Raw genomic sequence first — 27,428 nt, forward strand, 5'->3', positions numbered from 1 at the left:
TTTTTTATAATTATAAAGCCTGGTTTATAACTAACATGCATACTCTGCTTATGGTTAACAGTGCATTGTGTTCGGTTACGGCACATTATGAAATGAATACCTTGCAAAACTGAGCATTATTACCTGTGCAAAACTGTTTATAATTCTTGAAATAGATGTCATAATACTGTGCAGGCATACCAAAGGTATGTATCTGTCTTTCCCATGTCTGGAGAGCAAGATGCAGCTTTCCAACTTGGAAATGAAACAATAGTGACCACCAGTGGTTGGAGTAAAGCACATCAGCTAAAATGGCATACAAGGATAAGTACAAAAATATTTATTGGAGAAACATGTCAGCCACACATATTTTCAGAAGTCACTGTGCTTATTAACATTATAATACATTAGACGTTGTACAACCACTTAATCATACATGCAAACACACATTTCATGGACACGCAAAGACAAGAATGAGTTGAACTCACAAAAGAGGACAAGAGTTTGTTTTTTTTTCTTCAGTGGCTTGGTCGGAAAGGAAATGCTATGCCAGTCATGAAAGGCTGCGCTGGGTACTGGGGATGCGTGGTGGGATGGGGCGAGGGATGGGTGGCCAAAGGCGTGTGGGGGGCGTGTGCTGGGTGGATGGGGTGCGAGGCAATGGGGGAGTGGGATGCGTGAGGGCTGAAGGCAAGAGGCGGCGTGTGGATGTTGTTGTAGTACATCACTGGGCCTGACAACACCAGCTGGAGCAAACTGCCAAAGCAAACACACAAGTGAGAGAACATTGTTAGAGGGCATACGCTCATTTGCTCACCGATATCACAAAGTATGTTCTTGCAGAAATTCTGAATGTGTTCAAGTGTGGTGGTATTGCATATGTTTTACAAATTGCCATTTAGGCAAAATTCCTTGCAATAGAAAAGACTCGTGATGTCTTTTTTTTTTTAATCTGAGATGGATGGATTTCTATTGAGCTATTTGTGAAGAGAAAATGTCTTTCTAAAATAAATTGCATAAAATGCTCATCTGTGTCAGAAAATATGCTATTATTGCAGAAATTATGAATGAGATCAAGTTGCGGTGGTACAGAAATTGGGTTATAAATTGCTCTTTCGGTAAAACTATTCTGAACCTCTAATGGGTGAGAGAACATTTGATAGTCAATGACAAAATTAACCACGTTACATTAGAGTATTTATAATGTTTGTGTTAAAATGTGACTACATTTCAAATGAATTTAAATTATTTCTTAGCAGAAAAAAAATAATTGGAAATCCAGACAAATCAAAGGACGCAATGCGCCCAGCATCCAACAGTTTGCGTTGCGTGTCTTTTTTTTTCTCCTCCACAAGGAGGCGGTGTGTATGAGATGAAACATTTCAAGGGAATTGACTACACTACATGATGCAGTGCTCGTCAAGGAAATGTAGTTGTACATAAACCTGAAATTTGAGAGGCAATTACAAATGGGGTGCAGATGGTTTCTTACTTATTGTGTGGCAGGCGTGAACAGATGGCTCTCAGGTCCTCTGTGAACACAAGGCACCAGCAAATCAGAAACACACGACAAGACCTTTACACAATAACGAATATGTTCATTTGATTCCCAAGAACAAAGCTGCAATGTGTAGGGGGATTTCAGCAAAAGACCAAACCGTCATTTGGGTCATTTTAAGTCACATGAAGTCTCAAATCTAGTTTCTCCCCCTTTCCCGCCGTTTCTTCTGATAATGGACACACACGCACCTCTCGAGCAGAGCAAAGCGCCGTTGGCCATGGCAACCTGCAGGGCTTGAGCCAGCCTGTCCAGAGCCAGCTGCGTTAGCACATGGATGTCAGCGGTTGAGATGTGCGTGTGTTTGTCGGCCTGGTCCAATTGTCGGGAAAGTTCGGAGGTCAGCGAAGCCAAAGAATCCATCTGGAGGAGTGCCAGGCGACCGAATATGCCTTTCTCGTTGAGTAAGTTTGGCAGGAGCATGAAGACCTTAAAAAATAGAGAATGGACCATGACATGCATGTTGAAGTTGGGTTATGTTTAACATGTATGTACGTACAACAAACCCAAAGGCACTGACCTGTAGGACACTCAAATGGAGTGCAGAGAAAAGGCCTGCCACTTCCTGCTCACTCTCTGAGTTGCTGTGGATGGACGCCTGCTTCTTGTCCCTTCTGTACCCCAGGGGGGCTTTAACGCACCAGCGCACCAGTCCCCCTAGAGGTGTAACATCAAGTGAGCTGAGTGGCTGACTGCCAGACAGGGGCGTGTTCAGGAAGGTGACCAGGACAAGGTGAGGGTCCTCTTGGATCCATGACACAATCATTTGGAGGAGCTCGAGAGGAGGGATTAGCTCTTCTGGAAGACCAAAAAAATAAATAAATCACAAAAATTGGATTGTTGGCTTAATTTAAAATACCTAGACACTTGAGATTTAATACTAAGCGTCGTCATCTTTCCAATAAAAGACAAGTCGATACGTATGTCGCTACATGGACTGCACTGTGATACAAGTATGGCACATTTCAAACAGGAAAGATTTTATTTAATTCTATTTGATGCACTCACACATTCTAGATAAAAAAAAATGATTTTCCAATTCACATTGCTTTTCATTACCCCCCTTTTTAATCCAAATTAATTATTTAATAACTTTATTTACATAGAAAGTGGTCTTAGGCATAAAAACTGGCCCATCTTGATTTTCATGCAAGTAAACCTTTTGAGTGTTTGAGAATTTGGCAGATCGCACTGTGCCATGCTAGGCGCTCTGGCAGACTCAGGGCGTTTTCTTTTGCATGCCCCCAGCCCACCTGACAATTTGGTGGCAGAAGGTAGACTACAAGTTCGACCAGCTAAAAGTAGATGTAAGTACTGGCACAGGTTGCAATATGTGATTACGTGATTCAAAGTGCAGGCAGACAAATTCGGAGCTCTGCAGACATGTTTGGAGGATTTCATCGGATTTCATTCATGAATATGTCGAAAGCGTGCATCAAACACTTTGAATCATCCGAGAAATCAATTCATTATCACCTTTAATATATTTTTAAAAGAACCACCCTGGGTGTGAGCTGAACTCTAAGGGAATGAGAAGAGCCGCCACCAAATGATATATATCAATTAAAATTTCCCCACTGAAATTAATGCCATTATAAAGTCCAGGTATTTTCAATAAAGAAAATATAGCACTGCATAGTATGAATAAAGAAAAAAACAATACTCTTGTAAAGTCAATTTATTATAAATACAGTATTATGTGTTGAATGTGCGCCCTTAAGGGTACTGTCATACCTAAAAATTTGGCTTGCAGCAAAAAGCAAAATCAATGATGGCAATTTAAGCCACCACAGCGTATTATTTCAAATGAATAGAGTTGTATGCATAAATGTTTCCCTCCGAATGAATGCCTTAACTCTAATAGATGTCAAGTATTGTTATAGTTGTATGTATTTTGACAAGATGTTAAGAATTGTCCTTTGCCCAAACCTGAAGTGAAGTCATAGAGCGTGGTAACGGCAGTGATGAACTGACAGCAGAAGCGTGGACTGGCACTGTGGATATTCTGTAAGGTGGGCACTGAACCTGGCATCATGCTGCAGTAGTCGTCTACCAGCACTTGTGCCAGCCGCACGCAATACACACGGTGGGTCCTCTGTAGCAGAAAAACACAAGTCATACTGCAATTATTTGGTCTTTTACTATCAACTTTTGCAGTTCATTTGCAAATTAACTGGAAGAGACTGCGCCAAAAACGACAAATGCCGGTTTGGTGAGATCAGTTTGTTCACATGCTTGCTGCAGTTCTGAATGCAATGGGATAATTTGAGTGACAACTGTCTATGTTATTAGACTAGAAAATTATTTGTTTTGGGCCACTAGAATAAAAACATTTTTCAATAATTTTGTAAAACAATAAAATATATTTTTAATAATCTTGAGAACACAAATTGTTATTTCTTTTATTGATATTGTAACAAAAACTTCAACCAGTTGGGTTAACAAGTAAGCGAAAGGAAAACGTCCCAATGAAAAAGATAAAGATAAAGATAAAGATGTCCTTTATTAGTCCCACAATGGGGAAATTTGAAGTGTTACAGCAGCAAAGAAAATACCAATGTGTGTTCAATAAAATGTTTTTCTTGTTTTCCCAAAATATTGTAAAATATCAATTGTGTTATGTGGCCGATGATGTAAAAAAATCACTCATCAGGAAAGCGCAAATAATAACACTGAACAAATGTACCAATGAACAGGCACAAAGAGTCTTAGCTCAGTGTGTGTTTTGGTACTAAAACGGTTACCTGCAGCCAGGTGGCAGCACATTCTAGGATGGGAACTCTGCCGACAGCAACTGCCATGGAGACCAGCTTGCCTAGCAGTCCCATGCGGCTGTCATCCGCCTGGTTCCCTTGGAGGCTGAAGAGGGCGGAGAACATAAGCTGACGAACAGTATCACGGCTCTGTTCCTGGAAACAGCTGCACATGATCTCCAGAAGCTGTAGCTCCTGAAGTGCACTCATTCTCTGAGAGGAAATAACGCGGTTATCAGCCACCTGCGTTGGAAATCAACATGGTGTATATTGTTGATGCGTCATGCCTTACCCTAGTTAGTGCGCTTCTGTCCTTTGGTGCATGCAGAATGAATTCCTCAACCAGCTCTAAGGTCTTTGTGTCCACTTGAGGAGGCTGTCTACCCGATTGCATCAGGTTACTGATGTAGATGTCCAAGTGGTACAGGAGCTCCTTGGCAGCACTCAACACATCACGGGGCAACAAGGACTGACGTATGTCCCCCATCTCTACCTGATGGACCCACACATTAAATTTTACAAACTCCACCCTCAGGTTGAACGAACCAGTATGACTTTTCATTTTATGTGTTATTTACATACTCAGTAGTCGCTTCGATATTTGAGAATTATCATGGTCAACACGATCTTATCTTGGAATGTGACCCTATGCATGGTTATCTATTGTTGAGATTTCAAGTCTTGTTATGAGTTTCTATCATGTGATATTGAAGATTAACACCAATAATAACATTCAAGAATCCAGTACGGACCCTTGGAGAGTGCATGCTTCCAAAAGACGATTGAATGGCTTCAGATGTTCACTTTCAAGTATTTAGGATTATAAGTTCCTTTGGTATTTCTTAAGAGTTTCTAAGGGAGTCCCTGAAGTGTCCGGCATCCCGGTACGGCTAATGTTAGCAAATCAAGCTAACGTCAACGTTTTCCATTACACAAAAAACAAATGCGCATTAATTACTGACATAATAGTAAAAGACGTGTCAAGTGAATTAAAATAAGCTCTTACCTCGAATGAAAGTCACAATTTTCGTTTAATTATACACTGATAGTACGCCGAGTGAACGGCCTCGAAACATCGTCAGAGCAACTTCCGGGTACCTACGGAAGCTTCCGTAGGACAAAAATGCTACCTTCTCCTTGTCGGTTTATGGTAGAGTGTTTACAAAATGCATTTACAACATGAAATGCAAATTATTAACGATACACGGTGCAAGAGCTTTTGCATATGCCTTCTACTACTGATAATTATTTAATCGGTCTTTAAACAAACATTGCCTATACAAAGTAGACTACGTTTTTTACACAGGCTCGGAACTGAAAAGAGCTCAAATCGAAGCGTAAATCACTCAAAGAAATTCTCCACGGTTTTGTAAACTCACAAATACCTCAAGTATTCAATTTGCATCCAAGGGTAGTTTTCGATGTAGTATCCAAAAATCTCATTATGTTTTCTTTATATTCTCTCGTTTTGTTTTCGTTTATTTTTAGCAATTTGAGATATCAAAAAATGCGAGTTTTTTCCCCCACAAAAACAATAATTGGGTACAATTGTCATTTATATTAAACGTATAGGCAGTAGAAGAGAAGTGTATTTACTTGGCATACAAAAGTGAAGATGATAAATGACTTCAGAATAACTATATAAATATTATTATTATTATTAGTAGTAGTAGTAGTAGTAGTCATAGGATGAGGAGAGGGGAGGGGGAGGAACAATTTTTCCACATTATATTAACAAATTTATATAGGATAATTTTTTTACTTAATTGTTTTAAACACGTACAGTTACTTTCCACCTCTAATATCGAATATTTTATCCATTCCAATCACTTTGCCACCATCCTCTAATCCGCTTTTATCGCCGCTTTTATCGCCACTGGGGTGCGCGTGACTGCCAAGAGGAAACCGTGCACGCTGTTCTGCGCGTTCCCGCCGCCATCGCTTCACTCTCTCGCACTTCATGCTGTCCCATCGACTTAGTGGAGCTACCCCAAGCAGCATACAAGATGACCATCAACACCCTTGCTAGAGGAGGCTGGCACCGGGAACAAATGGCATGCTTTCGGAAGGTACGAATAACTGTTTTGTAAAAATTGATTATTTTTCGTTAGCAGAAAGTGTATTGGAGAGTTGTCTGACCTTCGCATGAGCTTGAAAATTTGTTACCGGCAAAATCAGTGCACAATGATCCAGATGCATGATAACAAAAAAAAAAAATATATAGAACAATACACAAAATCGCAGAAATTATGAGATGAGTTGAATTCATTCAATTATTAGTTCCAATTTTGCATTCATTTATTTTCAATGTTAGATATAAATTGAAGATATCACTGAGCAGATGTGAACATTTGTTTAATCAAATCTAATACAATTTGACAGTGATATAGTATGGTGATTTTAATCATTCGATTACAATAAAAAAATAAATGTTCTTATTCAATTACATATACATTTTATTACATAATACATACATTGAAATCCATACAATACAGTTAGGTTGCTATATAAAAAACTAGAAAAGATGTTTGACATAATACCCTCCAACAAAACACATTTTGCTTGGACGTAACAGTTTAATACGATAATTGACATTAATAGCCACTGGGTTTTGCCGCAAAAAGATGAAAATAATTATTTCATTTGCATAAGCTTTGCACTGTACAGAACACCACAAAAGTATACAGTAAAATGAATCATTCAAATATCAACTGAGTGCGCTATGAGTAAGTTGAGCATTTGCTCAGTGCGAGTGCTTGAATCTGCCGATTTAAGTCCAGTGCGGTTTGAGGAGGTCACCAGATGGCATAAAGTAATGCTTAATGGATGGGAATCATTGGACGCACAGGAAGGATTCCGCCGTTTTATTGTTTGTTGTGGAGACCCTGCAGTGATCCGGGACGTGTGTGGCCAGTAATTCTGCTGCAGACATCAATCATGATTGATAGCAGCATGGAAAGCAGTAAATCTATACGGTCTATTTTATAATATTATCATCAGGACCTTGTTAAGCTGAATAATAGGGAAAGAGGCCATGTCAGTCGATTGTCAAAAGTCAGTTAATGGATATTTGCCTTCTTCAGCATCGAATGTCATGATGTGATTGTTGTACGCCACGGCACTGTATTTAGGGGTGACGACACAACCCCTGGGATGATACTGTAAGCAACCCTGTCTGACCCCAGTGCAATTAAAAACCTGCTCAGAAGAAAACAAGTCATAAAGGGATGGAATATTGCACCTGTGTATCTCTCGTTTTATCGTTTTGCATGGTGTGTTTAACTTGCATGTATGTGTGCCGAACTTCTAGATGGAGAAAGTGATTGTGGCCATGCAGGACCCGGACATGGGCGTTAAGATGAGAAACCAGAGGCTCCTTATAACAGTCATCCCACACGCCATGACAGGTGTGCGTGCATGTGTGTGCTTCGAAATGCCCGCTGCAGCATGTTTGTCCCAGTGCTCATGCATAATGCAACCATGAATTTTGGAGAACAGTGTGCTTTGCAAAGAGCAAGCAAGGAGGTTTGTCCTCTTATTCCCTCTCTTTTCCTGTCTCGTGACTTTGCAGGCCGTGACATCATCGATTGGCTCATCCACAAATACAACATATGCGAGGAAGGTGAGAAGCTCATAAAAACGTCTTCATCATATTTACTGTTAGGTATTTGTGAATTTACCTATTCACAGATTTTTTTGCAACCTTTTGTATTTACTGTTTTTGTGCCATGTCTGATTTAACAACTAATGCTTTGGCACCATCTTGCTGTCAAGCAACTATATTGAACACTTCATTTCAATAGGCCATAGCAATGTCTACTAAGAAATAATATTTCACCATTATCTTGTGGCATCGATAGAATATTACAAACCGTTTTGGGTCGGTGTCCCTACAAAAAGCTGAGGATGACTTCCATATGTCTTCTTGAGTGATATGGTGCTCATTCTCGCCAGCCGAGTGGGAGAAGTCACATTTGTGTGTCGTGGGTTTGCTGTTGAGAAGTCCTTTGAGACGTTCTTGTGATTAAGGGCGATATGAAAAAACTTGACTTGACTTGCTGTTTCCAGCAAACAGGAATGTGCACTCCAGAGGATACAAGTTTGATTAACTCACCTGGCGACCTGACTTGATTAAGATCCCATGTGGAGATTTGGACCCCTGGGAGTATTTATGGTTCGTCAATTCAATTAGTGGCTGGAAAAAAAATGTGGTGCATTGGCTCTTGTAGGTGAGGAAGAGACAGGGGGAACTGATTAAATTGCACTACATAGGTTATTGTTATTTTTAGTAGTCGCAGTAATAGTCGTAGTAAAAATTAAGTGCAAATAATGTACAGTGGAACTTTAATTTAATGGACTAAAAGGGGGGGAGGGGTCATCCATTAAAACTGTTTGTCCACAGTATCACTGTCAGAATACATTATTACTACACTGTAATGACATTGAGCAGGATGGACGTGTGCGTCAGTCCTGAGGTCCTGGGTGCGAATCTGGGTTCACAGTTCATTGCACTTTAGGGCCCACTGTTTTCCACAGTGTCAAACTAATCTGCTCATGATCTTGTATTGAGGATATATAATAATCCAAATTGAGGGTTAGTGTTAAAAATCACCCAAGGGTTTGTGCATAAAGTGACAGGTTTGTGACCCCTCCAGAGGCTCTGCATCTTGGAGGCATGCTGGTGAGGTTTGGCTACATTTACCCTCTCAAGGAACCCCGATTACTTGTGCTGCGTCCCGATGAATCGCCATACCGCTTCCAGGTAGGTTTTATTCCTCATGGAAAACCAGGCCTCCATTAACATGGATTCAGTTGGAGTGAGGACTGAGCTGCAAGAGTTGTCTTTTTCAGACTCCTTACTTCTGGACCAGTACTCGGTGGCCTGCCTCTGAGCTGGACTATGGTAAGTGAAAATTGAAACTACTGTACAATAAAGAAGGTGAAGGTGAAGGTGTTACTAGGGTTAATCACACAGCTTTATAGTATATTATTATAATATAATCAAAACCAGATGCATTGTTATTGACCAAGTATATATTAAAACACTCAAGAAATGTGTCTCTGGTAGTTGGAGCTAACAGTACTACTGCACACAAGCCACAATACCAAAATATGTAGTAGTCAACATTTTGGACACAAACGCACAGAACAAAACCACACCAACACAAAGTGTGCAGTAATGTCGTTATACTGACAAAAAGCGCTCTATTTTCATGCTCAGCGCAAGTTTAGTGTAAAATAATTGTGTGTATGGGTGGAATTTTCCACCTTTTGGTATATCCCTAGACTTTGCACAGGTAGAAATTAGTGTAAGGGGGGTGTTTGCGCCGTTGTGGGAAGTGATGTAGCTGGCTCCTGGTTAATTGTGATGGCTCTCCAGATTTGCATTAAAATCAAGTTCGTCTAGGCGCACACAGGATTTGAGACCACATTTAGGTGGTCTACAATATCGTCTACTTTTTCTCTCCAAATTGGCAGCTGGGGGAGCTTAATAGAAATTGTCAGCTGGAACGCCTAGCGATGTGTAGCGCTGTCTACCAAATTCACGAACATGCTAATCTAGACTCGCTTTGGAACCAAAATCGGTGATGCCTGTCTACCAAAATAGGGCCCCAACACTTCTTCCAAAACCATTAATTGCCTCTGCAGGCATGTAGGAACGTCTTCTCTGAGTATTTGTAATAGTCAAACAATTGTAAAGAGAATTTAAAACACCAAAATAAAAGCAAAAGCAAAACTTCTCTCCCCTTTGAAACATTTGATAGACACAACATTAAAAGGTGACAGAACAGTACAGTATTTATTTCACACGCGTCTGCCAAGATAAAACAAATGTTGAGTTTGGCATTTCTGTGTTGAAGTAATTAATGGGCAACATTCTTGGCTGTAAAACATACAAGAAAAAAAATCCTAAGCGTTTCTGGTCATTCTCATGATACTTTTCTTGTAACATTATTTACATTTATAAGCCACTTAATATTGCTTCCCCCTTTCTCGTTTACCTCATCAGCAATCTACTTGGCTAAAAAGAACATAAGAAAACAAGGAGAGTTGATGGAATATGAAAAGGTAAGACTATACTGCCTATTTATTATGAAGGTCGGACATTCAGCATTTTCTGCTGCCTTTTCAGGAACAGTACAGTCTGTTGCACAAGAGGATCAACCATACCTGGGATTTTGTGGTGATGCAAGCCAGAGAGCAACTCAGGTACACGCATGATATACAGTACTAGTGTAGTAACCACACACACGCACACACACGCTCGTCCAGAACCTCACAGTGTATTTGTTATGTAGAGCATCCAAACAGAGGCGGAAGGCTGACCGCATTGTTCTGGAGTGTCAGGAACAGGCTTACTGGCTCATCAACAGACCACCGGTATGTTCTCTCTCATTAACTGCATGATGTAGCGTAGTAGGAAATTTAATCTGATGCTCTTTTTTAACATGTTATATATTGTTACCTTGCTAAAATGTGAGCCTGTTTTCAACATAAACTAATGAAAAGATTCTGCAAAATTCTTAAAATGATTCATTATTAATTCATTGGATCTATTCAGTATTCCGTTCCGTTTTTAATGTTCTCTGAAAAAAATGTGATGATTTGCACATATCAAACACAAAAAATGTTTTATGACAATGCTTTAGCTCAGTCTGATCATGTTCGACAAAAGTTCAGTAATTCTGCAAGATTTGTATTTAATTTTGGTATTTTGGAAAACAGCTCAACTGCTTGGATAAGAAAATAATACTATACACTTACAAGAACACCTTACATGAACTCTCACAGGCACCCAAAAACTCACTCATTCCCACAACCTCTCATACAAACCCCCAAAACTGTCACTCACTCAAACACCTCACCAAAAATCGCTCAGTCAAGCCACTCATTTCTCACGAGTACCTGAAACTCAAACTCATATGAAAAAAGTCGCCATGTTCTCCCAAAACCTTAGTGGAAAGAAAAATGTACTTCATTTGTAATCTCTTTGTTTTGTTGCTATTTTGACATACCCGAGTGATAAAACTCACATGGGTTGAGAGAATTACCCAATGTCCGGTTGATTCCAATATTTCTGACGCAAATTCCACTTACTGAAACGGAAACATCAGCACAGTATTGTGTCTCTGAGCCAAGTGCCAATAAATCCGCGCGCTGTCCAAGGTTCTGATGTAGCAGATTTGTAATTGGAGCTTCGTCTTTATATTCCCTTGCTGATTCGATTACTTTTCCCATTTATCTTAATGTAGCCTTCAGTACTGTAAGCCACACACGATAGTGAACTATTGCTAGATTGTGGGCCACAGGTTATGTCACCTCAATTAGCACGGTTGTGGCCACACAAGACCAATATTACTACGGCCGTGCCGCAGTGCCGTTATTGGTCCCAGGGTAAGCCACCATGTTAATGAAATGGGGCCACATTTATACTCACCAGCCGCACCGACACAGTCAACCGAGATGCAATAAAGGAAGTCTAATATCCTGCCTTTGCAATGATGATCAAATAATAAACAAAGGGAATCATGGAGCTATTACCAATGAGAATTGGTTGTAAGTGTTGCGACACAATACCTTTATTAACCATACAAGCAACACGTATTTTAACATTCCTAATTGCCTTATGAAATACATGAAATAAACAACATTACCTATTAAAAGTTAAAAACAATAAAGTGTGCCATCACGCATCAAGTTGAGAAAAGATAATTGCTTGTGAGGTGAGTCACTTCACAGGCTGACTGACTCAATATGACTTTTCTCTTCTTCTTTTATTACTGTTTTATTACTGCCATTTTGTACCGTGCAGCCAAGACAGAGATGTGTGTAAATTCCATTATTCCCGTTTATACTTTTTATGTTTGCCATCACAAACAGTAAAACAGAAAAAGCCAAATGCAATTGGAGTCAACTCTTTGAAGCAAAATTCGTATGAGATTTGCAGATCTTTTGGCCTTATTTGTTAGTTTTGTGCTTGTCTAGATTAGACTAGTTCTCCAGACATTTTGGTTGACTTTTATGATGACTTCATGGGCATTGAGACTTTTCTTATAATTGAAGCTCAAGAGATGTGCAAGTCTATCTCTAGCTACATAAGTAACTCCATCAAATATTCTACCTTATTTTTTGCAATTCTCAAACTACTGAATTCTAACCTCATGCCTACCTTATATGAAGTCAGAGGACACTGTAATGTTCAGCTTCAATGCATTCTGCCTCCTGCATGAAATATTCAACCCATCTGGTAAAAGCTTCAACTGACAGCTGTGGCGTAACAGAGAGAAAAATCAGAGCAAAAGTGCTGGGGTCCGAATATACATTATGATGTTATCATATGTCATGTCTCTTTGGATGTCATATTCTTCATCTTCTATGATATTAATAGAATTGAAAGGGGAAAAAAACAGTGTGAGGGGCTTTAGAAAGGAAGGGGTGATGTGAGTTCCTGTAATAAAGATACAAGAGGGAAGCTAAGGACAAGTCTTTGGAGGAGGGACTCCATCTTGGCTTGCCTTTATGAATTAGGAACGAGAGCACGGGCAAAATGAAAGGGGAACTTGGGAATAAAAAGTCTAAGCCAGTGGCGCGGAAAGCTCAGAGCGGGCTAAGTGCTCACTCACGCGCATTTTGTCCAAACACACACACACCCACGCGCACACACACTATTAATGTGCTGACGCTTGTTGTTTTCTTTCAGCCTGGGGTGCATAATGTGCTCGACATGGGTCTGGAAAGGCCAAGTAACTGCAATTCACGAGTCACACTGGTCAGTCAAGGCGTCACATAGCATTATCCTACACATTGTTTTATATTTGTCAAATGTAATGCCAATCTCTGTCAATGCCGTTTTGTTTTTCCCTCTTTTTTTTGCCGCTGGTGTTGTTTCAAAGTAAGTGTCCAAATTACTTACGGCAGTTACTTTATTAAATCCTAAATAATGCAGTTTGAGAATTTAATGTTTTTTTTAAATGAGGAAAAAAAACAAATTATACATACTATATATATATATATATATATATATATATATATATATATATAATTGTACAATAATAAACATGAACTTATTATTAAGTTAATTGATGTTTTTTTGTCTTGAACAGATCTAGAATAGCGATTACTACAAAAGAGAGGTAACATCATGTTTAAATGACAGTCTTTATTAATCATATTAAATAAGGATGATTTTTGTTCACATACGTCGCATGTGTGTGTTTACAGATGGAAACTAGTAGGAGGGCTCTTGGAAGAAACCGTGTCAAGTCATCCATTTGCTTGGAAAGGTGTGTAGTGCACTAATGCAGACGCATAGAGTGAACCATGGTCAAATGCACGCATGCTCAAATGGCTGTGAAGTCTCATGATCAGAAGTTTGCTCCTTCAGTACACATACACAACTACACATTGGCATAAGGAAGGCTTAGTGCTCTCGCTAGAAGAGCCACTAATGGATGCTTCCTGAGGCATGTTGGAATTAGAGCCCATTAACTCCCATGATCTGAAGCACTAATACAATAATACACTGTGTGTGTGTGTCCTGTCTGTGTGTGAGCAGTTTTTTGAAATTCAGCGAGCAGTACCAGAACCACGATCCCATAATGCAGGGTTGTCTTCCCAGTAATCCTTGGATCTCTGATGACACCGCACTTTGGAACATGAATGCAGATATGTGAGACAATATACACATTCACCGTAGTCTGAGCAGTCAACATAAGATTTTGTTTGTTATAAAAAAAAAAATCATCTGACCAATTAAAGCGGCCCTCGCAGAATTTTGACTTTCTAATCGTTACTGCCACCTGTGGCCGGAAAATGTAATTGCATGCTCATTTCCCCGCGGGCACGATGCACATTCTAAACGACAATATCATCACTTTTTACCTTTGGAGAAATAAGAAAGCCATTTGTGCGTCGTTTTTCAAGCCCGAGTCTGATTTCAGTACTCAGCAACGCTCAAATTTCTGGTCGTGACTCTGTGACTCATGACGCTGCAGATAGAGCGTGGCAAATTCCAACCCGATTCCAGTCTAAAAATAATTTTCCAGTGACGCTGCAGATAGAGCGTGGCAAATTCCAACCCGATTCCAGTCTAAAAATAATTTTCCAGAGGCTTGCAAAAATACCCACCGTGGACCGCTAAAGTTTTAATCTGCTATTTATAAAATGTGTAAGTCATAAATGTTCAAATGGCTATTGTAAAGATATTTTTGGGGCAAAATCCTGCAAAGTGATGTGCCCCGGCACACTGGTTGGGAATTACTGGTATAATTTATTGTTTTATGTTTTAGATAGGCTAGAGCAGACCTTTTAAGATAAAAACGAGGGAAATACGGTGATAAATGTGCCACATGTGGTCATGGCAAAAAACAAGTTCAAAACAATGTTCAGAATCAATATTGATCTAATATATATTAGATAATCCAATACAGAATAATTGAAATATAACATATCATATTCACCACACATTAAACGTATTAATGTGTGAGGGTCATGACATGATTGTTTTTCAACCGATATACATATGCAATATACTTGAAACGGGACAGTCAACAGAAGCATTAAAAAATAGAGAATAGATTGTTGGGCAGAAATACATTTTAGTACATTTCAGTATATACACGATTAATCGCTGCTATTTTTTTCCGTCTGATCTAAATGCAAAACTTAGTTTGATAATTAAAAATCATGTTGTGTTTCTGCGAGTAGCGTGCAAACCCCGACTCGCCTCCGAGTGGAACGTTGGAGCTTCAGCTTCATGGCACTTCTCATTGACACCATGGGGAGACGGGAATTCATGACTTACCTGGAGAAAGAATTTAGTGGTAAGAGAATATCGTTGGAATGCCTATTTGGGTGAAGTTTCTTCAGAAATTTCCACTGTGTCAAATCGTTTGTCGCCTCCATTCACACCCGACATTTGTTTTCTCTCACCAGCGGAGAATTTGTGTTTCTGGCAGGCCTGTGAGGACATTAGACATGGAGAAAGTTCCAAGATCATTGAGAAGGTGGAAGAAATATACAAGTAAGAACAGGCATACTCTCACACACTCACACAAAAACACGCTTTGTTGCTTTCCTTTTAGTGTCAAATTTCTCTCCTGAATGTGAAACAGAAACTTTTTGGCGCCCGGAGCTGCCCGATGGGTGAACATTGACAGTAAAACCATGGCTACGACTTTAGAGGGCATCCAGCGCCCTCATCGCTTTGTCATGGATGACGCACAAATGCACATCTACTTCCTCATGAAAAAGGTGGATCTCATTATATTAGCAGATAGATGTCAAGATTTTTCTTAGGCTATATTTAGAAGGCAGTAAAATGTGTATATTTTTTATATTTTATTTTTTTCAATTAGAAATATGAAATAAAAAATATATTGAGAAATATACATATATGTAATAATTCCTGTTCTCTAAATATACATTTAATTCCAAAATCTCGTGGCCAGATTTGGAGTTAAAGCAACTCGTCTTGCAAGTTGCAACATAACTAAATAGCATCGGGCCCAGAATTCAAACCTGAAACTCTGAATCTTAAATATCTTCAATCGGAAATCTTTAAATTTTAAAACTTTGAATTAAAAAAACAACTTGTGCTAATGTTGCCTTATATCCTTGTTGGCTCTGTGTGCCTGCATGTGTGTATACAGGACTCTTATCCCAGATATCTTAAATCTGACCTTTACAAGAACATGCTGGCCAGGGCTATTATTCCACAGGAGACAAAGAAAAGGTGAAAACTCACGTGCATCTTTGCGCCATTGATTAACAACACGGATTCACACCTTTAATGCCTTGATAGGTACTCAGACCTTTCCTTCCTTTCTCCGTTTTGTCAGCGTGTTCCCCTTTATGAGGAGACAACGACACTCAAGCCCTTCCCCCGCAAAGGCCGTCACTCAGGAAGACGGACTCGCCAAAGGGTCAGGGCAGGCAGGAACCAGCTCTGCGGCCGTCTGATGCCAGGCTAAAACACTAAAAACATAACCGGTCCACCTTGGTCTCATTTACGTCTCTGTCATCAACTTAGTCAACTTTCTGGTTTCGTACCGATGATTCCAGTTTTCCATCTTCACGCCTCCTCGGGGGAAAAAAAAACTGAGCCCGCAATTCACTTTCCATCCTCATCTGTGCTATCATTTTGTCTGAGAGTCCTTCATCTTGTGGCACAATAAAACAGAGGTGGGAGAATCAGTTAATTTTGCAGCTCCGTCATTTGCCATCCGCCAGCAGCCAGGCCACCTGTCACCGCTAAATTAAAGTTTGTCACAGCTATTTTTGGACCCTCAACCAATCCGCCATCCTTATTTTTACCACTCTTCGATCGTTGGGAATTACAGTTCGTCGCTACTGTTTTAGAACCGTCATATTCTTTTTCTTCTTTGGCGGTGGCACCCATTCGGTGTGGAGAACGTACTACTTCCTACATCACACGCATTCGCAGCACATCTAATCCGGTAAAGAACTACGCCTCGTAACGCGAAAACTAAAACAAAAATATTCCATAGTATTTACAATAAATATTTACAATAATTTCTTTGGCTCAAACATTCAATAAAAAAAAAAAAACTAAATATAACATACCCTTGTGCGCCTTGTAACCCAGCAGTAGTTAAAGCAAACATTCATCACAGGAGCCATAAAGATCGCGATTTCTTTGCATCCGACGAACCGAATGTCATTGTTTACGCTATATTCTTGAAATAAATCATCAAGATTTAACAGAAAATCACAACCATGACGGTTAGTACATATAACTATCTCGCACCTTTTTCATCTCCCCATCCTTGATGGAATTTCTGGTAGGAGGTGCTGGCAAGTAAACAGTGGAGCGAGGATCTAGGAGTGTGCAATATCCGAATGAGATGAGCCCAAAGTCAACGTAGTCCCCTTGAAGCAACCCCGGTATATATTCGACCCTGCGAACAAACACATGATGCGCGGAGCATGTTTCTGGTAGTCGTCAGTGGAATGGGAGTCCGTCGATGACTAACTGAGAAGGTCGGTCAGTACTGACCCGATTACTGACGGGTGAAAATCCACTTCCGGTGGTGAATAGTCCATCAGTTTTTTTTAAGTTATCCGTCAATCGGCGGTCAATCAAATAATTGAACAGAGAGAATGCCCACCTCTGCAATACAGAAATGTCAAATATATATAAAAAAAAGTAATGAGTGTATTGCTGTAGATGTGTGGTGGCTGGAATAAAAAGAAGTGAAGTCATTAAATCGGAAATTGTGAGACCCCACTCTCTGGTGAAAAGGGCCAATCCAAAATCATCTTTATCTTATAAGTCTGACATGAAGCTATTTTCTCTCTGACAACACAACACAATATGCAATATTGAATATGTAATCTTTTTGTGGAGTACACAGCTATCTATTCACACGCCACAGTATAGCGCTTTTGGAAAATCCTGCATAGTATTTGTTGTAAATCTATAATCTCTCTCAGCCATAATATGTTCATTTGGTCCCTTACATTCACCCCGGATTCACATCTTACTCTTTTTAAGTAAAATGAGCTGCACAATGCTCATTGTCATTTGTTTGTATGATGTGTACGCTTGTGTAAATGATAATTTGATTGGCATGAGCATGTTTACGTCCCAATAAAACATACAGCTTCCAACGTTGTGTTGCGCGTTCTTCAGGGGAAGGATAACGGTTACGTGTGCTTGCAAGGATATACATATTTATTTAATTCCATATTTAATTATTAAATGAAACATTTCATTAATGACAATTTTAATTAAACATTTCATGGTGTATTTTTTTATTAAATTTTGGCACTCTCAGTCCTCCATATTTTTAAGCCTCTAATATTGCCATAGTGTACGTGGACACGTGAGGTTTCAGTTCTACCATTAAACCGGATTGTCTTCAAGATAGAGCCCTTCAATGATGATCGTAGAAAAAGGTGAGTTAGTAAGCTTGCCTACACCGTGAACAATAAACTGTTCCATCAGTGAGACAGTATTCAGCACTCAGTCAGCTTTGTAGGACCTGATGGGTCTATCAATTTTGCTAATGGACTCAAGGCATTGCACGTGCATACACACAGGGCCGAGTGTGTTTCAAACACTTTCCACATTTCTGAGGATTATGATAATCTGCTTCTCGCCATTTCCAATTTACTCAGTCACATATGAATGTGTGTGTTGAACAATAAGAGAAACAAACACTTCAATGAATTGCCAGGGCAGACGCTTTTTTTTTTTTTTTTGGAGTGACCAAAACAATAAAAAAAAAAAAAATGACAATGCTGTTGACTACAGATTTATTTTTGCTGTTTGTAAATCAAATATATTCAAAGAGCAACTGTTCCGTGAGGTAGAGGTTCGCTGATCTCTACATGTGATTCTCTCTCATAAGCATGAACAACGAAAGGGAGCCCAAGATCACTGTGAGAAACGTTGGATTGATTTGAACATCTGAAGTGCAAAAAAATGAATATGGTGACAATACCCAGAATAAGGAGCGCATATAATTTACATAAAACAAAATCTGGAAGAGCCACCAAGGTAAGAAGCAGAAACACATTAAACTTGGACAAATGGGGAGGCACATATGTACAGTTGTGCTGATTAAATTCACATACCTGTAGTGTATGTAAACTTAAGAGCACAACTGTATAGTACATGTGTTTACATTCAAGATCTCATTAGAGGATAAGGACTACAGAAATCACATCATTCATAAAAGTGCTTCCGAATGAGTAGGGCATAAACACACCTGACAGGAGTCATTCAAATGACATGTTTTCGACTTCATCCATCCATTTTCTACACTATATTCCTTATCGTGTTCAGGGTTGCGGGGAGCCTTTCCCAGCAGACATCACGTTAAAGGCAGACAACACGCCGGACTGGTTGCCAGTCCGACAGGGCACGTAGAGACATTTGCATTCACACCGTCACTGAGTAGGATTTTCATTGAATTATATCATTTATAAATATTTGGAGGATACAATATATCGACTACCAAAATAATAGTACAAACCTCTGGTTCGGCTACTTGAATATATATTTCATTTCATTAAAATGAATCCATGGATCAGGAGGTAATGAAATGAGTGTCATTTTAATAGGTCTGCAAAATGTTTAGCTTTCATGAGGACAGATTTTAAACATGATTAAAAATGGCAGCAGGCATTGTTGACACTCGTGAGGAGGAAAACATTGCGGAAGCAGACACTCCATTTTCAGAGTGCGTCTTGTGTGAATGTCGCAGCAGTTTGACAGACTCACTGTGTCAGCGTCATGTGACGGTATTGCGCTCATCTTTGCTACTCTGGCACAGTGTATACCCACAAATGTGAGGAGTCCAGCCCCATGTCCACATCCAATCTGGCCAGCAACCCATGGTCCAGTTGACATCAGCTAGGTTCCTTTCACGGGGCGGTAGCAGGAACAGCACACAGGAGGCAACCAGGATGTGCCAAATGGAATGTGTGTAGTAGTAGTTGTCCTCTGCCTCAGCAAAAAGGTACAAACTTATCCCGATGAGAGCACAGAGCAATCCGGGAATGAGGTAGAAGACCCATCTCTGCCAGGACGGAGGGTAACATTGGCGACGCTTAACTCCTCGGTATACCTGTCAATGCACAAAGAGGGCCAGATTGAGAATTATTAATTCACCAGTCCCTATTGCCACTGACGAAAACAATCAAGGGCAGGAGTTTTCAGTTATCCTTGGGAACGTATGAGTCTTTCTTACACGGCACCGCCGTCAAGTCGGGCTGCTTCCTGCCTGCCAGCCAGCGCATCGCTGGCTCAGAGGCAATGTGGTTGATTCTGCTAGTATGCTTGTCTCATAGATTAAGCCAAGCATGTCTAGGCACACATAGACCGTAACCCTAAAATTGTTACCTTCCAAGCCTTTGTATGATCGCCACTCAGCAGTATTGTGGTTCTCCCCATCTGCCGCAGTAATAGTTGTAAAAAACACTCCTAGCTTGATAGGGATCTATAATACCTAACATGAGCAGCTTGCACATGTATCTCTTTATGGTCATATTTTTGTGAAAGTGAGAAGTGAATTTGCTCAGATGGAATGTTGACTGATAAATGCTAGTGTTGTCACTACTCTCCATTTTAAATTCCTTGCCCGCCGCTGGCGCTATTCGGCCACCATGGCTGCGTAAACAAATTCATGCGGGGCATAGTCATGTGCATTCCTTACCCAAACGGCCACCATGATAATTATGGCGGAAAGGATGGGGCCCAGCAGGTTCCACAGACCTCTGCGGTCCAGCTGCAGTGACATAGCGATCAGCAGAGTCCCAAGAAGAAACAGAGTCTATTTACACATAAACAGAGAGGCGCAAACCATGTCTAGCCAAGGAAAATACTCAGCAACAGCATGACAGCAGACGGTCCGTTGTCTTACATGTTTCACTGTGCTCCTGACGCGAGCCATACATAAAATAGTGACCCATATGGAACAGGCAGACCCCAGGAAGTCACAGTACTGGAGGGTGTCGTAGCTCATTATGCACAACACAGCTACACCGGGCTGGTCACAAGCATGGTAGAACTGTAGAAAACGCACACAAAAAAAGGAAGTACTAAAATTGCTCCCCAACTTTATTCTCAACTGTGTGTTTGAGTGTTACCGTAGAGAAGAACATAGTGAAGAGGTAAACGGACGCCTCTGTAATGTAGAAGCGTCTGACGGCCAACACAATTGCTGGCAGGAAGCTGAGGTTGCTGAGCGTGAGAAGCAGAGTGGCTGTCACCTGGTGGGTGAACGACAGAGCTGCTGAGCCGTTGGTGCAGCCCCAACCCTTCCAACCTAAACACACAAGGAAATTAGGCTGAACAATTAAAAAAAAAATCATCTAATTATGTTTGTTTACTCAATATTGCAATTGTGATGATTAATTTTTGTGTTGTGTTCTTTCCTTGTATTTTATTCAAACAAACATGATACATAAATTAATCTGTTTTACAAAAAATAATATTTAATAATATAAGATTTATTATTTATTATATATACACTCAATATTGCATTTGTGATTGAATATGTATTATTTTTTGTGTTGTGCTCCTCACATGTATTTTATCTAAACACGCATGATACATAAATCAATCTTTATTACAAAAAAAAAGAATATACGATTTATTAAACGTAACTGTTTTGGTTTTGGGTAAGTTCAGTTTTATGACAAAATAAAGGCAATTTAACGTGAAATTATTATGTAATTATTTGCTGAACACTTTGACTTGCAGTCTTTTAAGGTTAGATTCAATGCAACAGCATCACAAAATTATTTCAAACAAGTATGGTGTAAACCTTTGATTTAGGCCAGATTATAAAAATGATGCAAACAAGTCTGTGGCTATAACATTTTAATTTTTTTTGTTTTGTTTTTTCTTTTTTTTTTTAATGAAACACTGATTCCAAAACCATGTGGCTTGTACTTCCTATGCACAAAATCTAACTCGACACTTATGATGGAGAAGTGTTGCATAGGTGTGGCAAAACTACTTCAGTTTCCTCATTCTGTGCAAGGTGTGTGACGGAACTGTCACCTTTATATGTGTATAAAGTGTGTTTATAAGTTATCTATATCTATCTTTCTATATCTATATCCACTGATATAGCTAGATATCGATATATACATAAACAAATGTTCAAATTCAAAGGCGCCACTCTTTTGCAGAATGGTAAGTTATAAGGGTTTAGTGAGAACAATGGGCCTCGCAAACAAAAGTACATTATCGCATGTTTTTTGTGCATGTCGTACCAAACTTGCACACGCAGGCACCGTACAGGTAGCTGGAGGACCTGAGCAGTCTACAATCGCCAAATGTGCCACAGTCTTCGACACAGGGACTGACGAAAACCTCTGGTATCACACCCACAGCGGACATATTGCCGCAGTCACTGTTGCAGACGCACAAACAAAATGTTAAAAAAAAAAGTTTTGTGCATAACCAGGAATATATTTGCGATTGAACGTTTATATCAGTGGACATATGCCAACAATGTTCTCAGACCAGCAACAAAAGAGGAACAACAAAGGACGGTATCTGGAATTGGAGTAATACTTAAACCTTGTTCCTGCCATGGCGCATTATAATTGTACATAATTTATACACAAGCTTTTAATGTATATGACTGTTGTAACCTAAATTTTCAAAGGTTTGACAAAATCATTTCACAACTTCTTGTGTCCAACTTATTTTTAAACCATGTTGGTTTTATTTTTCCATCCAAAATAAATGCAAGCGCTACGTACCCGTCACACATGAGTTTCAGCGTGAGGTACCATGTTACTGACAGAGGAAAAGGTAGTCGGATGACAGCTTTGGGAAAACTGGTGCTGACATTCACGCCATACCCTTGATCCACTCCTTCAGAAACACACATAAAAGCATTAATGTAAGCTCAAACTCAAATGGCAGTCGGTAGCACGCAGCTGGAGGCCTTGCACACGAGCCTGTTTAGAGGTGCCAAATAATTCTTGTTTTACACTGTATGGTTTAAACATGAGACTGTCACTGTTTTGCTGTTCTTCTGACATCTACTGTGAATGTGTTTTAATTTGTGTTCTAATTTCCTGCTAATTTATAGTACACCATATGGAAAGTGCTTTGTTACAGCTCCAGCTGTTGTTAAATAAAGTTGTATTGTAATGTATTGCTGTGTCAAGAGAATAAAACCCACATACGCATGGATAACCTCAGGAATCAAATGTGGATTAATAATCCAATATTTAAAATTTATATTTACCAATGCATCATAGATAGAGATAGTTGCAGATAAATGCAGAGCATAGTCAACTGACTAATGAGGAGGTTAAACTCGTTTTAAAAATTATACTGAACAATATGAAGCATTTATTACTTTGGATGATTTATTCATTAGTTTATTTTGTCCTGTCACTTGCCACAATTGCTGCTTGTCTAGTTATTTATGTGCAATTAGGACATTTGCACATATATAAGTGAATGCGTTCCATTCATGTAAAATCTATCCGACATTTGTATCGTATATCGGTCTGATGTCAGCCACCCACCAAAAAACAGTATCAGATTTTATCGGACGACATCCCAAATCTCAGATTTTAGCACTCATAGACAAGCAGCCCGTTTGAGAATCCACTCCTGGTGTCGCAGCAGTGTTGAGAGCTCGCATGTAGAAGCCACGTGATCAACACGAGCACTTTTGTAAAGGAGCTGGAGTGGATGTCTGTGGTGAAGTTTACCCAAAATAGCCGAGGACAAAAATATGATACAAGTAATTAAAAGATAATTGGGCATTAGGTTGGACATCCATCTTGACAGCAAATTGTAGTATGGCAGAAACCGATTCCAGATTACAATGAGTAAAGGACATAAAAAAAAGCATCACTTCAGTTGATCTGATCAATGTCGGTCAACAACAATGACTATAAAAAAAAATCCCTTTTTAATCAGCGCTGGTATTCAGTCATTCGATTCCTTGTTCTAGGTTACAATATGCATTGTGGTTAAACTCGCTAGAAAGCAGGTGCTACCTGGGTCGCATTGTAGGGAGTTCCTGAGTTGGAGGACTGGTGCTCGGGGAGAGAGGCAGGCCACCACAGTGCTGCTGCTCTCCGGTTGTACACTTGTCTACAAAAGAAGCAAAGCAAGACTTCACTCAGACGCAAACAGTATTCTACATAGTGTATGCAATTTATTAACACTCACAGTGTTGAGTGTGAGCCGCAGGTTGAGTGTCCCGCCGGTGACTTGCGCAGGCAGAGGGTATGTAAGAAGTATGGGGTGGGTCGCTCTGACGCTGACCGTTCGTCCAGTGATTGGAGTGAATCGGAGTGAGAGAACATCGGTCTCTTCGTAGAGCACTGGGATGCTCCGTACACATTCAGAAGGCAAATCAATCTGCGGCTGCGACTGATTGCTTAAGATATCTATCACCACAGAGTCTATCACTACAGAGCGGTTGCTGAGACTGTCGTCATCATTGACTGCAAGACCAACGCTCTTTGGCTTACACCCCTCTGAAATACAGCAAGAAATAAATTCGGATTATATTCTGTCCCATTTCCGCCGCATTATGTGTTTTGCTTTTGTCCAGTCAAATTGGCAGCTTTCTTTTTTTTAAGTTTCCATTGTTCAAAAGGGCACCAAAATAACTGATGCAATCTTGAGACCACTTTTGCCTTGTCTAGAGGAAATCAAAATATGGATGTCACTTCATTTCTTGATTTCCAACAAAAAGAAGACAGACGTTATGGTGTTCTGTGTTCTTAATTTGTGAATGACCCCACCCCAGTGAACCTCTCTGAGCTCCTCCACCTCTGCTCGTTGCCTCAGGTCTGCGGACCAAATTCTGCTGGAGGTACCGTGGACTAGGCTGAGCCTCAGGGGGGATCGCCCCTTTTCTGTTGCTGGTCCTTCTCTATGGAATGAGTTTCCATAAAGCCCCCTATCTGTCCAATTTTATAACTCCTTTGAAGACACATTTTTATTCTTTATCTTACGACTCAACAAACTGTCGTTGTTCTGCTGTTCTTCTGGTGTCTACTGTAAATATGTTTTGATTTGTGTTCTAATTAACTGCTAATTTATATTACACCATATGGAAAGTGCTTTGTTACAGCTCCAGCTTTTATGAAATGTGCTGTATGAATAAAGTTGGATTGAATTGTATTATCACAACACTGTTTTGGGGCACACTTGAAGGGTACCCAAAGTACGGAGCCAGGCACCCTCTAATGTGGCGACCCCCATTTTAACTTGAAATCAATAGCAACAGGTCAAGACGAGACGAATTTCTTGTCTTTCATCGCTGCGTTCTGTTTACATTGCTGTTCTATGTTGACTCTAGTGCTTGGTTACACAACGCTGTTTTATTATCTTACACAACTCTCAACAGCTTGCCGACACACCCGGTAGTAGAAAAACAAGTCAAATCAGAAGACATAATTCCAAATCATATTGCGACAAGCTGACAGCACATTACAACCCGGTGAACATGGCATTTGGTGTGTATTACCTGTGTAATTTGATTCAATGTTGAAAATCACTGTTTGGTTCTCTTGAATGCTCTCTACGACAACACGTAACCAGGTGTCCCAAGGCGGGTTAGGAAGAGAAGCGGAACACTCGAGCCCAGAGCAGTTCACTCGAGCCAGATCATGTAAAAGACGGTTTGAGCCCAGACTGAGAGCCAGAGAACAGTCAGAACTTCCCAGAGGCTCAGCTGAGGAACAACCATCCACAAACAAGGAGAGAGACGAGGTAAACTGTGGAACATACAACCTAAACACAAAAACATGCACGACATTAATTGCAGCACTCTCACGTTAAATGGTGACACATGATCACAAATTTTGACTTCATACTTAAGGCGTGCGGGTTTGTTAGGGCCCGACTGCTGTTTGAGCTTAATTCCTGGCTGAATTATGGGCGTGTCAACTGCCCTCCTGATGGATAGCTGAGACCCGAAAAAGTAGGAACACGATGGGAAGCCCTGAAGAATATTAAGATGCAAAAAAGGTGAGAGATTCTCGCAAAATATATACCAGCTTGCTTTCCTTCAGGATTAAAAGAAGTTGGACATACAAGTGTGGTTAAATGGTGTTAATGTAGACTAGCCAGTCAATCAAGGACTTGCTCTGGTGGAACAGGTTGGGCATTAAAAAAAAAAAAAGAAAAAAAATCTCCAGTATAGCTCAATATGGTTGACAAAAAAAGAAATATCAAAATGATGTAGAGATGCACATTACAAAAAAAAGTTATTATAAAGGTACCAGTTAACCATTAACTACCCTTAGAAAATATATATTTTTTATATTCATCGTATTTCACTCTAAAGATGTACACAAAATTGTGGACAGAGACAAAAAAGTATGTGTGGAGACCTTCTGCTCAATGCGGCCATCATCTTCAGCCAAGTGGGAGGCAACAAACCAATCCCCGGAGGCAGGAAAAGAGAAGCTCGTGGTTGCTGAGCTGAGCAAGGTCACTGGGAGGATCAGAGTGCGAGGGGGGGTCCAAATTGTCATGTTTGGAAAGCCGGTTCCCGTTGGGTTTATTACTGGAGGAGCACCGTGTCGAATATGGCTATTAAAAAAAAGTGAGAATGATACATAGTTGCAGCAGGCAATATGAGAAGTGAGTAAAATACATATGAATCTTACATGGTGACAGTCTGCTCTTTGCAGTGAAAGCTGTGGCCTTTGATAACAGTGAACACCCAGCGGGCGACGGCGGTCTCCTCTGGAATATGAAATCTTTGCAACCTGGCGTTGCCATACCAACCATACTGGGATAACTTTTGAGGCGGCTTGGACGAGATCTCGGATACAAATGTCACCTCCCCCACATCTGTGATGGGTTTGCATGTGGAAAATAATTTTATATACAATGTATTTAGTACACAACACTCAAAATAATGCATATATACAATCGGGCCATTACTCTGTTCATAAAGGACTGTGAAGCTCTCAGTAACATGATCGTATACTAGCCATTTTCATACACAAATATGATTCAACTTTTTAAACACTGGGGAAATACATATCCATCTAGATATTTAATAATCCAAACCTTAAAAAGTCAACATTTTAAAATGAACTCAGAACTCGGGTATTCTAGTGCACTTGTCTCGTGGATCTTAGCCAAGTGGCTAACTTGCTGTCGTCAACCCTCTAAATTATTTATTTCTTACCGTTTCCAAATGTCGCCTTTGCAAGGGCCAAGAAAATGAGGAAATAAAGTGCCATGTTTCCTTTTCGACTATCTGAAGCATTACATCGCGCCTTTGTCAGCTTCAATGTCAGATCGCTCTATTGACAGACGCTCTTTCCCCTGTGCTCCACTTCCTGTTTCCTACTCTAAATACGTGACGTCACACTGACGTTGAGCAAGACGCCACATTACGTAACATTTGTCTCCAATATTTACCAATATTCTAAAATCAGAACATAATTTTTGTTCAGTTCAAATATCAACACCTGCTATTGTTGTATTGTTTTTTTTCTTTTGAGTCAATAAAATCTTAAAAAAATAAAAACATTACGTCACACCTCAAAGCCTATGTCGGCACACGAGGCTTGCTCAGTGAGATAATTCATTAATTTTAGTGAAGCAAAATCATTCTCGCAGACAATTTTGGATTATTTATTGACAAATCTACGTT

At 39.9% G+C, this 27,428-nt stretch overlaps 3 protein-coding genes across 3 annotated transcripts; 1 reads left to right on the forward strand and 2 right to left on the reverse strand.

The window, feature by feature from the left end:
• Nucleotides 1-304: 304 nt before the first annotated feature.
• ints15 (integrator complex subunit 15) lies at nt 305-5,428 on the reverse strand. The gene is made up of 8 exons (XM_088311411.1): nt 5,297-5,428; nt 4,583-4,783; nt 4,282-4,503; nt 3,467-3,632; nt 2,058-2,335; nt 1,729-1,966; nt 1,472-1,511; nt 305-735 (listed from the first exon to the last, which is right to left on the reverse strand). The coding sequence occupies exons 2-8, from the start codon at nt 4,775-4,777 to the stop codon at nt 498-500; spliced, it is 1,377 nt and encodes a 458-aa protein (XP_088167537.1). The 5' UTR covers nt 4,778-4,783; nt 5,297-5,428; the 3' UTR covers nt 305-497.
• A 779-nt stretch (nt 5,429-6,207) lies between these two features.
• rgs11 (regulator of G protein signaling 11) lies at nt 6,208-17,772 on the forward strand. Its single transcript, XM_088311757.1, has 17 exons — nt 6,208-6,359; nt 7,601-7,697; nt 7,862-7,912; nt 8,946-9,052; nt 9,142-9,193; nt 10,301-10,359; nt 10,424-10,500; nt 10,590-10,671; nt 12,992-13,060; nt 13,401-13,424; nt 13,513-13,574; nt 13,847-13,960; nt 14,998-15,113; nt 15,226-15,313; nt 15,405-15,543; nt 15,942-16,024; nt 16,131-17,772. Exons 1-17 carry the CDS (start codon nt 6,297-6,299, stop codon nt 16,249-16,251), a joined length of 1,404 nt encoding a protein of 467 aa, XP_088167883.1. The 5' UTR covers nt 6,208-6,296; the 3' UTR covers nt 16,252-17,772.
• A 781-nt stretch (nt 17,773-18,553) lies between these two features.
• pgap6 (post-glycosylphosphatidylinositol attachment to proteins 6) lies at nt 18,554-27,126 on the reverse strand. Its single transcript, XM_088311944.1, has 13 exons — nt 26,958-27,126; nt 26,428-26,614; nt 26,149-26,350; nt 25,630-25,757; nt 25,281-25,546; nt 23,972-24,282; nt 23,797-23,893; nt 22,537-22,651; nt 22,042-22,181; nt 20,908-21,086; nt 20,682-20,828; nt 20,475-20,591; nt 18,554-19,886 (listed from the first exon to the last, which is right to left on the reverse strand). The coding sequence occupies exons 1-13, from the start codon at nt 27,010-27,012 to the stop codon at nt 19,551-19,553; spliced, it is 2,280 nt and encodes a 759-aa protein (XP_088168070.1). The 5' UTR covers nt 27,013-27,126; the 3' UTR covers nt 18,554-19,550.
• Between the last annotated feature and the right edge of the window lie 302 nt (nt 27,127-27,428).

Source organism: Idiotropiscis lumnitzeri, chromosome 12 (genome assembly GCF_059441095.1).
Source record: "Idiotropiscis lumnitzeri isolate Australia: NSW breed Sydney's pygmy pipehorse chromosome 12, RoL_Ilum_1.0, whole genome shotgun sequence".
Taxonomy (NCBI): domain Eukaryota; kingdom Metazoa; phylum Chordata; class Actinopteri; order Syngnathiformes; family Syngnathidae; genus Idiotropiscis; species Idiotropiscis lumnitzeri.

What these genes read in the sequence shown, in the direction of transcription:
- pgap6 (XM_088311944.1), bottom strand. Translation starts at nt 27,012, where the DNA reads ATGGCACTTTATTTCCTCATTTTCTTGGCCCTTGCAAAGGCGACATTT. An exon ending in TGCCTGCGTGTGCAAGTTTG is followed by an intron (nt 21,087 to 22,041) that starts GTACGACATGCA and finishes TTGTGTGTTTAG; the next exon opens with GTTGGAAGGGTTGGGGCTGC. An exon ending in TCACTATGTTCTTCTCTACG is followed by an intron (nt 20,829 to 20,907) that starts GTAACACTCAAA and finishes CGTTTTCTACAG; the next exon opens with TTCTACCATGCTTGTGACCA.
- rgs11 (XM_088311757.1), top strand. Translation starts at nt 6,297, where the DNA reads ATGACCATCAACACCCTTGCTAGAGGAGGCTGGCACCGGGAACAAATG. An exon ending in CATCCCACACGCCATGACAG is followed by an intron (nt 7,698 to 7,861) that starts GTGTGCGTGCAT and finishes GTGACTTTGCAG; the next exon opens with GCCGTGACATCATCGATTGG. An exon ending in TGCCTCTGAGCTGGACTATG is followed by an intron (nt 9,194 to 10,300) that starts GTAAGTGAAAAT and finishes TTACCTCATCAG; the next exon opens with CAATCTACTTGGCTAAAAAG.
- ints15 (XM_088311411.1), bottom strand. Translation starts at nt 4,777, where the DNA reads ATGGGGGACATACGTCAGTCCTTGTTGCCCCGTGATGTGTTGAGTGCT. An exon ending in GTGCTGCCACCTGGCTGCAG is followed by an intron (nt 3,633 to 4,281) that starts GTAACCGTTTTA and finishes TTTCTGCTACAG; the next exon opens with AGGACCCACCGTGTGTATTG. An exon ending in CGCTTTGCTCTGCTCGAGAG is followed by an intron (nt 1,512 to 1,728) that starts GTGCGTGTGTGT and finishes TTGTGTTCACAG; the next exon opens with AGGACCTGAGAGCCATCTGT.